Genomic DNA, 12,121 nt, shown 5'->3' on the forward strand with positions numbered 1-12,121 from the left:
AAATTAAAGGCGAGGTGCGGGGCGGCCATTTTTGTTGTTGGCCGCCTGCCAGCACCTGCCTGCGCTCCTGTCCCCAGCCTCCGGAAGCCTCCCCTCCCCGCGGAGTGCCGGCTGCGCTCCAAGAGCCGGGCACTTCTCCTGGGTGCTGGGCTCTTTTGCCTGCACTCCCGATCCCCGGGGGCCCAACTGGGCCCCAGATCGCGCTGCACAAGGCCCCTCCCCTTTAAGAAGGGGTGGAAGGCCTGCAATAGCGCAGCGCGACATGCCGCAGCGTGTGCTGCTGCGGCACGTAACACCACGATATTCACTCGCAGCGCCCCAAGAGGGAGGCGGGGCGCCTCCAGTAGCGCCCTGCTTCCCTTTGGGGCGCAATGACCAATTTCCGGCGCGGGGGCGCTAATTTTTCCGGGGCGCTAAAGTTAGCGCCCCAAGCAGGGCTATACTGAATTTCTCCCCCAAGGTGTGGTCTCACCAAGCCCCTGTACAACTGCAGCAAGACATCTTTGCTCCTGTACTCGAACCCTCTCGCTACGAAGGCCAACATACCATTTGCCTTCTTAACCACCTGCTGCACCTGCTTGCTTACCTTCAGCGACTAGTGCACAAGGACACCTAGGTCTCGTTGCACTTCCTCTTCTCCCAATCTATTGCCGTTCAGATAATAATCTGCCTTCCTGTTTTTGCCACCAAAGTGGATAACCTTGCATTTATCCACATTATACTGCATTTGCCATGCATCTGCCCAATCACCCAACCTGTCCAAATCATACTGGAGTTCTCGGCATCCTCCTCACAGCACACATGCCCACCCAGCTTTGTGTCGTCTGCAAACTTGGGAGATATTACATCTAGTTCCCTCGTCTAGATCATTAATATATATTGTGAATAGCTGGGGTCCCAGGACCGATCCCTGCGGTACCCCACTACTTACTGCCTGCCACTCGGAAAAAGACCCGTTTATTCCAACTCTTTGCTTCCTGTCTGCCAACCAGTTCTCTATCCAAGTCAGTACCTTTACCCCCAATCCCATGTGCCTTAACTTTACACGCTAATCTCTTATCGAAAGCCTTCTAAAAGTCCAAATACACCACATCCACTGGTTCTCCCTTATCTATTCTACCAGTTACATCCTCAAAAAATTCCAGTAGATTAGTCAAGCACGATTTACCTTTTGTAAATCCATGTTGACTTTGTCCGATCCTGTCACTGTTTTCCAAGTGCTCTGCTATTACATCTTTCGTAATGGACTCTAGCATTTTCCCCACTACCAATGTCAGGTTTACCAGTCTATAATTCCCAGTTTTCTCTCTACCACCTTTTTTGAATAGTGGGGTAACATTAGCTACCCTCCAATCCATGGGAACTGTTCCAGAGTCTATAGAATTTTGGAAGATGACCAGCAATGCATCTACTATTTCTAGGGCCACTTCCTTAAGTACCCTAGGATGTAGATTATCAGGCCCTGGGGATTTATCGGCCTTCAATCCCGTCAATTTCCCTAACACCATTTCCCTACAAATACTGATTTCATTCAGTTTCTCCCACTCATTAGACCCTATGTTCCCCGACATCTCTGGGAGGTTATTTGTGTCCTCCTTTGTGAAGACAGAACCAAAGTATGTATTTAATTGGTCTGCCATTTCTTTGTTCTCCATTATAAATTCCCCCGATTCTGACTGCAAGGGACCTACGCTTGATTTCACCAATCTTTTTCTCTTTACATATCTATAGAAGCTTTTACAGTCAGTTTTTATGTTCCCTGAAAGCTTACTCTCATACTCTATTTTCCCCCTCTTAATTAATCCTTTTGTCCTCCTTTGCTGAATCTTAAACTGCTCCCAATCCTCAGGTTTGCTGCTTTTTCTGGCCAATTTATATGTCATCTCCTTGGATCTTATGCTATCCCTAATTTCCCTTGTTAGCCATGGTTGAGTCACCTTTTTTATTTTATTTTTATGCCAAACAGTGATGAACAAATTCTGTAGTTCATCCATGCGATCTTTAAATGTTTGCCATTGCCTATCCACCGTCAACCCTTTAAGTAACATTCCCCAATCCATCCTACCCAGCTCGCGCCTCATACCATCGTAGTTTCCTTTATTGAAATTCAGGACCCTAGCCTCTGAGTCAAATACCTCACTCTCCATCTTAATGAAGAATTCTATCATATTATGATCGCTCCACCCCAAGGGGCCTCGCACAACAAGATTGCTAATTATTCCTTTCTCATTGCATAATACCCAGTCTAAGATGGCCTGGTCTCTAGTTGGTTCCTCGACATATTGGTCCAGGAAACCATCCCGTATACACTCCAGGAATTCCTCCTCCACAGTATTGTTACTAATTTGGTCAGCCCAATCTATATGTAGATTAAAGTCACCCATGATAACTGCTGTGCCCTTATTGCACGTGTCTCTAATTTCCCGTTTAATGCCATCTCCAACGTCCGCATTACTGTTTGGGGGTCTGTATACAACTCCCACTAACGTTTTCTGCCCCTTGGTATTTCTAAGCTTTACCCATACAGATTCCACTTCATCAGAGCTAATATCCTTCCTTACAGTTAATCTCCTCTTTAACCAGCAATGCTACCCGACCTCCTTTTCCTTTTTGCCTGTCTTTCCTGAATATTGAATACCCCTGGATGTTGAGTTCCCAGCCTTGGTCACCCTGGAGCCATGTTTCCGTAATCCCAATCAAATCATATATCCGTTTACATCTATTTGTGCAGCTAATTCATCCACCTTATTACGAATGCTCCTCGCATTAAGACACAAAGCCTTCAGGCTTGTTTTTTTTTTAACACTCTTAGACCTTTTAGAATTATTATTTACTGTGGCATGTTTGATTTAAACCCTTGATTTTTCTGACTGCCACTTTTGCTTTTCTCCTTCCTGTCTTTTGCTTCTATCCTTGTTTCCCTTTCCTCTGTCTCTGTGCACAGGTTCCCAACCCACCAACCCACCTGCCATTTTAGTTTAAACCCTCCCCAACAGCACTAGCAACACTCTCCCTAGGACATCGGTCCCGGTCCTGCCCAGGTGCTAGCTGTCCAGTTTGTACTGGTCCCACCTCCCCCAGAACCGGTTCCAATGTCCCAGGAATTTGAATCCCTCCCCCTTGCACCATTCCTCTAGCCACGTATTCATTTGAAATATCCTTCAATTTCTACTCTGACTAGCACGTGACACTGGTAGCAATCCTGAGATTACTACCTTTGAGGTCCTATTTTTTAATTTACCTCCTAATTCCCTATATTCAGCTTTTAGGACCTCATCCCGGTTTTTACCTATATCGTTGGTACCTATATGCACCATGACAACTGGCTGTTCACCCTCCCCCTCCAAAATACTCTGCAGCCACTCCGAGACATCCTTGACCCTTGCACCAGGGAGGCAACATACCATCCTGGAGTCTCGTTTGCGGCCACAGAAACGCCTATCTATTCCCCTTACAATAGAATCCCCTATTACTATAACTCTCCCACTCTTTTTCCTCCCGTCCTGTGCAGCAGAACCACCCACGGTGCCAGGAAGTTGGCTGCTGCTGTCTTCCCCCGACAAGCCATCTCCCTTAACAATATCCAAAGCAGTATATCTGTTTGAGAGGGGGATGGCCACAGGGGACCCCTGCACTACCTGCCTGCACCTACTACTCTGCCTGGCGGTCACCCATTCCCTTCCTGCCTGTGCAGCCTTTACCTGCAGTGTGACCAACTCATTAAATGTGATATCCATGACGTCCTCAGCATCGCAAATGCTCCAGTATGTATCCATTCGCAGCTCCAGTGCTGCAATGCAGTCTGCCAGTAGCTGCAGCTGGATACACTTCCCGCACACATGGTCATCAGGGACATAGGATGTGTCCCTGATTTCCCACATAGTGCAGGAGGAGCATGCCACGGGGCTGAGCTGTGCTGCCATGACTTACCCTTTAATTAATTCAAATTAAATTAAATCAAATCAATACCAGTAGTTACACTACAATTAAATTATATACTCAAGGGCCCTTGTTTACCAGCACTCCCCGCTACACAACAGAGACCCTAGAAACTATAAACCACAAAATTTAAGTTTGGAAAAAAGCGAGAGAGAGAAACACTCACCAACCAATCACTTACCTGCGTTCTGGTGACGTCACACTTCGATTACTTTTTACTTCTCTCTCTCCTCTCGCTGAGTCTGTGCCTCTCGTCTTTATCAGGTTTTTGCCTCTCCCAGGAGATTACATGGCTCCGGGTGGGTGGGGAATGTCTATGTTGTGATGCACTAGGTATTACAATTATATGGGACAGGCTGGCTGGATCATTGGGTCCTTCCTTGTCCATCAGTTTCATATGTTTGTGTGCCCTGCGATACAAACAGCACAGATCCCATGGCAGCGGCCAAAGATGTTGTGGAACTGCTTTTTCTTGAAGTGATTCTGTCATTTAAATAGGCTATAGGGTATGTACCATCTTCATCATAATGATTTTCATATTAAACCTTAAGGTTCTAGTTTTATTATATGTTTTGCTAATCCTGTTATTGAGCACAATAATAGCTGTTATGTGATTGAATGGTGCTGCATAATTAACAGTGAGCATTAGGGTTTTCAGTTGTGGATTGCTTGAATTTCACTGAAGCCAAAGGCAAACCCAAAGCTAAATTCCAAGTGCTTATCATTTCTCATTATTCTGTTTATTTAGGGACCTACTTGTTCTGATGATATAAATGAATGTCAGATCTTTGCTGGATCACCGCTAGCATGCCAGAATGGAGCAACGTGTGTTAACACCGAAGGCAGTTACAGGTAATAGAACCTATCGCAGTCAAATCAGAGATATGTTAGGCTTGCTGCGGATGTTTTACTGTTACAAGTTATTACTGCCAAGTTACTTTGTCCAAAAAGCCAGAGAAATAGGATTACTGTTTCATTGAGTGATACATGGTGGAAATCTTTACCTGTTGATTCAACACAGAGACAGCAGGCCAAGATGGGAAACATTTGTTTGTAAATACATAATGAGCTGCTGTATTATTTGTGTGAAGTATTTTAGAATGCTGAATGAATATTTAATCCTTTGTCCATTTACCAACATGTTGAAAAAGAAATATGCTCTTTGTTTTGAAGTCAGGTTGCATCAAGCTTCCCTTTTGTTTACAATGAGTGCCCACGCTCAGTCCATTGTGGTTTCTAACTAACAGTATAATCACAGTTAAATCAAGCCAGGATAGCAAAGTGTTGTGAAGCATCCATATTAAGCTTGTATATCAAGGACATGACGTTGCAAAATATAGATCCTACTAAACTTGTTTTTAATATTAATGATACTCTGCATTGTGTCATCCTCAGTTGTACGTGTACTCCAGAATGGTATGGTCCACATTGCATTTCCAAATATGATGACTGCCAAGGTGGCTCACAAGCGCTATGTGAACATGGCATCTGTGTTGATTTAGAAAGGGTGCAGCCAAACCAGGTAAAAATTTATGGACGCATTTGTGATTCCTCGTTTAACAAAACGACTTATTCAATGCAGGTACTCTGATTAAGTAGCTTCTAATATAACACTTGACCTGAAGGTCATGAAATAATTGTAGGCTGCAGATAGTGACACTACTATTCCCGGCCAGAATGGAGATGATTGGATAATTTCCCCGTCAATCATGCCTGGAGTGACTGGGATTGATTTTACACACATAATTTTTATGTAACTATCCTCCACTCACTGCATTTTGCTGGAGAAATTGCCCTGCTTTTATCGGGAGAAGTTGTTGCACTTTTGATCATGAGTTCTGTTTGCTGCAGTTCATAGAGATTCTTTTTAATTAGACTCTGTAGACTGTTTGCTGTAGTGAGCTGTTTAAATAGACGCTGTTTACTAAATAAATAGGGGGAGAAATTCAGTTGTTAGCGCCACCCGTTAGCGCCTTAAGAGGGTGATAAGTGGGGCGCGATGCGGCTAGCGCCCGGGCGCGGTGAGACCTGCGCCTCTTGGGAAATTGAGCAGACATTTAGCAGCGGCACAAAACCGCAATGCCCGCTCAGCTGCGCGCGCAGATGCTGACGTCATTTCATGGTGCAACGCCCTTGGTGCGCCCTGAACCGGAACTTCAGTGGCGCCCCCCTCCTTTCCGCTTGGCGCTCCCAGCGACTGGTTGACTGGAACGGTTCCCAGTCGCTGTGGGGCTGGGGGGGCGCTATTTAAAGGGGGCTCTTCCTAGCTTCTTTGTGGTAGCCATTTTTGGACCACTCCTTCTGAGAGAGAGAGAGAGAGAGAGATTTGCAGAGAGACAAAGGGAGAAAGCTTTCTGCATTGAGTCAGCGCTCGCAGAGGTACTTCTGGCTTCAGACCAGAACTTTGTGGTTGGTTTGATTTTTCACTGGCATAACCTTGAGTGCCCACATACTATGGGGGCTGCAATGGGTGGAAATGTTGGGTTTCTCCATTGCATTGAGAGGGCTCAGAGATGCCGAGAGAGAGTGCCAATCATGGCCAGACGGAGGAGGGCCAACAGGCGTCGGCACAGGAGGCCTTACCCTCCCAGGGTATTCTGCCAACAGTTCTCATACCTCAACATGTCTGAGGAGCAGTGTTTGTGGAGGCTTCGATTCAGCAGGGAGGTGATCGCTGAGCTCTGCCACCTGCTTCAGCCAGATCTGCAGCCTCAACTGAGGAGCAGGACGTCTCTGTCGGTGGCAGTGAATGTGACAGTGGCTCTCAACTTCTGTGCCACCGGCTCCTTCCAATCCGCTACTGGGGACATTGCCAATGGCATAGTGGTTAGCACTGTTGCCTCACAGCGCCAGGGACCCGGGTTCAAATCCGGCCTCGGGTGACTGTCTGTGTGGAGTTTGCACATTCTCCCCGTGTTTGCGTGGGTTTCCTCCGGGTGCTCCGGTTTCCTCCCACAGTCCAAAGATGTGCGGGTTAGGTTGATTGGCCATGATAAAAATTGGCCCTTAGTGTTAGGGGGGATTAAATACGTGGGGTTACGGGGTTACGGGGATAGGGCTTGGGTGGGATGGCTGTCGGTGTAGGGGCCGGGTGCTAGGGTTTGGATGATCAGCCATGATCTCGTTGAATGGCGGAGCAGGCTCGAAGGGCCGAATGGCCTACTCCTCTTCCTATCTTCTATGTTTCTATGTCTCTCAGTTCGCGGTGCATTGCTGCATCCGCCAAGTCATGAATGCCCTCTTTAAAAGGAGACGTCATTACATTTCCTTCCCCATGACCCTGGACAAGCAGCAAGAGCGCGCAATGGGATTTGCAAGAATAGCGGGCTTCCTCATGGTCCAGGGCGCCATTGACTGCACGCATGTGGCTTTGCGGGCGCAGCAAGAGAATGCCGAGGATTACCGCAACCAGAAGGGGTTCCATTCGTTGAACGTCCAGTTGGTGTGTGACCACAGACAGCTGATACTAGCTGTCAATGCCCGCTTTCCAGGCAGCAGCCACGACGCTTTCATTCTGCGCCAGACTTCTGTGACAGACCTTTTCGAAGCCCCGGCTCACCCAGGAGGCTGGCTTCTCGGGGACAAGGGCTATCCTTTGTGCACCTGGCTGATGACCCCGCTCCATGCGCCCACCACCCCTGCTGAAGAACGATACAATGAGAGCCATTAAGCGACCAGGAACATCATTGAGCACACAATCAGCATGCTAAAGCAACAGTTGCGTTGTCTGGACCATTCTGGGGGAGCCCTTCAGTACTCACCTGAGCGAGTCTCCCATTTCGTTGTAGTGTGCTGCATGCTGCATAACCTTGCAATCCTCAGGACTCAGCCACTGCCACCAGACATTGGAGCACCAGCGGAGGAGGAGGAGGAGGAGGAGGAGGAGGAGAAGCACTAGGATGGGAGGGAGGCACAAAGTGCAAGGGCCGTCTGTCAGCAGCTTATTGCAAGTCGGTTCTAGGCCCCCTCTGAGGGAATGGCTTATGCCATTGAGAGAACATGAATGGAACCGTTCCGCAACCGTTGAGCCAGTCAAGGCAACAAATAGTTCAAAGAGCAAACATGCACAATCTGGATAAAGACACTTCTTTATTTAACAAACTGTGTGCCCTTCCTGCATGACAAAGTAATAGAGAGAAACCCCCAAAAAAGCAGTCAGACACATAACTGGCTCTCACAACCTGGAGACAATGAACAAAAGAGTAAACAAAAAATGACCATGATCCTCGGCTTTCAGTAAAAAAATTAACAGCATTTTGACGCACCTCCTACTTTTTGCCCTTCAAGGGTGATCTGCTTCGCTTGCGAGATTGGCCCCTTCCCACCCTGCAGCTCCTCTGCAATGGGACCCCAGTAGCTGCAGCAAAGCTGGGGGAAGGCTGCTGAGTGTCAGAAACTGAGTCGGCAGATGCCCTTGAGGTACGGCCTGGACCAGCTCTGGGCCTGGAGGGCCCGGCTGCTGACTGCTCCAACTCTGCATGGGCGGCAGCAGTTTGTCCTACAGGTGGTGGCAGCTGCAGTGGAGAAGTGACAGTGTTGGCAGCAGGAATGCTGCCATCCTGACAGAGGACAGGCACTCCCTGGTCGGACGACACACTGGCACTCCCACGGGGCAGCACTGCAGCATACGGAGCAATCTGTTGAAGCACAGACTGCTGGCCTGCTGCGGCGCGGCGAGGGCCCCGGCGAATCCTGCTTGATCCAGCGAGGGTGGCAGCAGTCAGTGCTCGTGTGGCCTCAATCTGCGTCTGCATGAGACCAGCCACTGACTGCATGGCACCACTAAGCACTTGCGTGGAAGCCGCCTGTGCTGCACTGAAGTCCTGCAGACTCCTTGCCAGTGCTGCACTGAAGTCCTGGACACTCCTTGCCAGTGACTCAATGGAATCTGGCATCCTTGCCACTGCAGCCATGAGCTCAGTGTGCCTCTGCTCCGCCTGGGCGCCCATTTCAGCGAGGAGCCACACCTCTTCTGCGCTCACTGTAGCAGGACTGGAGGCCAGACTCTCCCTCCGGAGAGAAGGCCGCCGAGCTTCCCTAACCCCCCCCCCCCCGCGCGTTGCTGCAGCCCGCTGGGCCACGGAGCGTCACCCTCCTCAGACTCTTCCCCCCTCCTCCCCTCCAGAGAAGACGTGTCCCCATTATGTCCATGGGCTGCTTCGGCTGAGGGTGGCACTGCTGGTCCGGCTTCCTCTTCCTCCTCGCCTTCAGAATCACTCACAGTGGCAGCTTAAGGGCCCGCCTCCTCACCTAGCGAATCAGCATCTGAAAGTAGGGAGGTACAAGAGTTGCTTTAGTATGAGGACAGAGCGGCAGCGAGGGAGGCATGAGTGCTGGAATGCACTGTATTGGTTCGATAGTGGCAAAGGATGCTGGTGTGAGGCACAAGTGGAAGGAGAGAGGTCAAAAAGGTGATGACCTTACCATTGCTGTCCAGAACAGGGTCGGCATCTCCAGTGGCAACGGGGCCAATCATCCAGCCTGCCATAATCCGCTCGACCCGCTGCTCCAGATCGCTGAGGTCTTGAAGGTGGGGCCGGCCTCCCCCGGCCCATTGCTGCTGCCTCCTGTTATGGGCCAGCTTGCCCTGCAAGAGAAAGGACGGGCTCTGAGTACAGTGTGAAGCCCTGATCTTGGCTGCACTGCCTCCCATGGTCAAATAGCCCTTACAGTGTGAAGCCCTGATCTTGGCTGCACTGTCTCCCATGGTGGAATAGCCCTTACAGTGTGAAGCCCTGAATTTGGCTGCACTGCCTCCCGTGGTCGAATAGCCCTTACAGTGTGAAGCCCTGATCTTGGCTGCACTGCCTCCCATGGTCGAATAGCCCTTGCAGTGTGAAGCCCTGATCTTGGCTGCACTGCCTCCCATGGTTGAATAGCCCTTAGTGTGTAAAGTGCTGAATGTGCGTGTGAGTTTCATGAAAGGCCCATAGGTGTTGGATGAGGGCTGGGCATTGGGGCTTTCAGGACCCTTTGGCCATAAAGTGAGGTGGACATGCAGGGATGAAGAGGATACTGAAAAGGGTACTCACCCTGACGACCCGAGTGAGGTCGTTGAACTTCTTCCTGCATTGCACAGGGGTCCTAGGCACCAAGCTGCTGGAGGTCACTCTGTGAGACACCTCCCTCCAAGCTTTTCGATATTCGTTGGGCAGCGGCCTCCTGCCACTATCCGGAAACAGGATAGATCGCCTGCACTCCACTGCGCCAACCAGAACCTGCAAGGCCCCCTCACTGAACCGCTGCGCTCGCTCCCTGGCCTTCTCCATGGTCCTAGGCGTTAGAATGTGGCAGCAGGTCTGTCCAGGCCGAGAATCAGGGCTCCGATGCGCTGGGTGTGGCTGCAAGCCAAGATCGAACCTCCCCTTTAAGAGCCGACTGGCACCAGCGTGTCTGCGTGCAATCGCTAACTGGCCGCACCTGCGCTGCGCCCGCCCTTGGTGTTAGTGCCTCGCTTCTCCGGCTTAGCACCTTAAGACAGTAGTGCAGCGCCTGTTTTAGCGCTCCAAGCACCTCCTGGAGCGAAGCAGGTCAATTTAGCTGAAGGTGGCGATAATTTGCGCCGAGCGCTAAATTTCGCGCCCGCTCGAGTATAACGCCCCAAACGTGGTGATACTGAATTTCTCCCCCATAGACTTTGTTTGCTGTAAAATAAACTGTTTGCTGTGTGTTCTGCCGTAAGTCCCACCCTGCCTTCAAATCATTGGCTGACGCAGTGGTGTCAGTAGACGCTCTGGTAATTGTAGCATTTGTACCTTTAGTTGCAAACTTTTATTAATGCTCATTGTTTTTACTGCACAGCCCAAGTACCAGTGTATCTGTGATGTTGGGTGGGCTCAGCCTCCTACCAGCCCAGCCTGCAGTTCTGATATTGATGAATGTAGTCTTCATGCTCACCCCTGCTCAATAAATCCTCCAGTCCAGTGCATTAATTCCCTAGGCTCTTACTTTTGTGGGTCGTGCCCAGAAGGTAATACTTGTTTGTTTATTTATTATCTTCATTTAATTATATTGTGATCAATCATCAGAAACTAGTCAATATGACAAGTACATGTTTTCACTATATCTCTCCTAAGTCTAATTTGATTTAATGAATTCATTTCTCTTGCATTAATTAGGTAATTTAAAAAAAATTTGGCTAGATGGTTATGCTTTGCTAAAATGTCCACAGGCTGGGAAGGAAATGGACACAGCTGCCACGATATTAATGAGTGCGAGACAAATAATGGAGGATGCTCTCAGGCTCCAGTAGTTCGGTGTCTTAATACAATGGGATCTTACCATTGTGATTTATGTCCACCAGGTATGTAGCCTTGTTAAGATAACTGTAAGATTAGCTCAAGTCAGCAGTGAAGGGACACTTATTTGCATGGCTGTGACATTGGTTCAAAACCCTGAAATTAATTTAAGCTTGTTTTTTAATCATGAAATTGCAGTAATTAGCAAGTTCCTGAAGAGTGCAATCATTGTAACAAATGCAAAACAGTGTAAGTTTGATTTTTTTTTCTCTGAATAAATGTAACCACTGTTATTTTCTAATTGGAAATTCATCACAGTTGCAGTGTTACATTTTGTTAGATTGACGGCAGACTTTTGGAATATTGGGAATAATACCCACTGCTATTTTTTAAACAAACTCCACGAGCCTGCATAGAACAGCATCAATATATATACTCCATATAAGGACAAGTAGCAGGTCTTCAGAAGGAACAACATCTACTCTATCTAATATTCTTTCAATGTAGTTTCAGTATTTATCCTTGTTAACTGTGTTCTTTATATTTCCAATGTGAGTTGCACCATACATACAAGTATTTCACACTTACAGTCAATGGTTTGGGGAGCTGATCTGTGTGCCAGTGTTTGTTGAGCATGGACCAGGCCTTTCTCGCTTCGACACTGCTCCAATGCCAATGGAAGTGGTTGTGGCCTCTGCATAGCGTAGGTGGGAAATCTTCCAGAATAGGAGTTCCGATCTGCAGTATGCAGCATCTGGAAAATCTTAAAGCAGCAGCCGCAGTCAGGCTGGAGCAGTGTTGAGGGAAAATGGTGATTGCGGGGGGGGGGGGGGGGGGAGGTGGCGGCGGGTGCGGGAAGGGCGAATGAAAAGAGGGAAAAGTGAAGGGGTAAAGGGCAGAAGGATTTGGGGTTGGGGAGGGAGAATGCCATCATTAAAGGGGAG

General features: G+C 48.7%; 2 protein-coding genes across 2 annotated transcripts in view; both read left to right on the forward strand.

Moving 5' to 3' along the window:
- Positions 1-11,191, forward strand: part of LOC147117139 (cubilin-like) — a 41,720-nt gene extending 30,529 nt beyond the window's left edge. Inside the window, exons 6-9 of the mRNA XM_085987204.1 lie at positions 4,688-4,791; positions 5,335-5,461; positions 10,741-10,909; positions 11,058-11,191. Of these exons, the coding sequence (XP_085843330.1) occupies positions 4,688-4,791; positions 5,335-5,461; positions 10,741-10,909; positions 11,058-11,191 (534 nt within the window). The remainder of the gene's footprint in view (positions 1-4,687; positions 4,792-5,334; positions 5,462-10,740; positions 10,910-11,057) is intronic.
- cubn (cubilin (intrinsic factor-cobalamin receptor)) overlaps positions 11,118-12,121 on the forward strand; it is a 447,009-nt gene continuing 446,005 nt past the window's right edge. The window contains exon 1 of the mRNA XM_085987872.1: positions 11,118-11,242. Within this exon, the coding sequence (XP_085843998.1) occupies positions 11,209-11,242 (34 nt within the window). The 5' untranslated portion in view covers positions 11,118-11,208. The remainder of the gene's footprint in view (positions 11,243-12,121) is intronic.

Source organism: Somniosus microcephalus, chromosome 5 (genome assembly GCF_052327205.1).
Source record: "Somniosus microcephalus isolate GS21.2 chromosome 5, FLI_Smic_1.0, whole genome shotgun sequence".
Taxonomy (NCBI): Eukaryota; Metazoa; Chordata; class Chondrichthyes; order Squaliformes; family Somniosidae; genus Somniosus; species Somniosus microcephalus.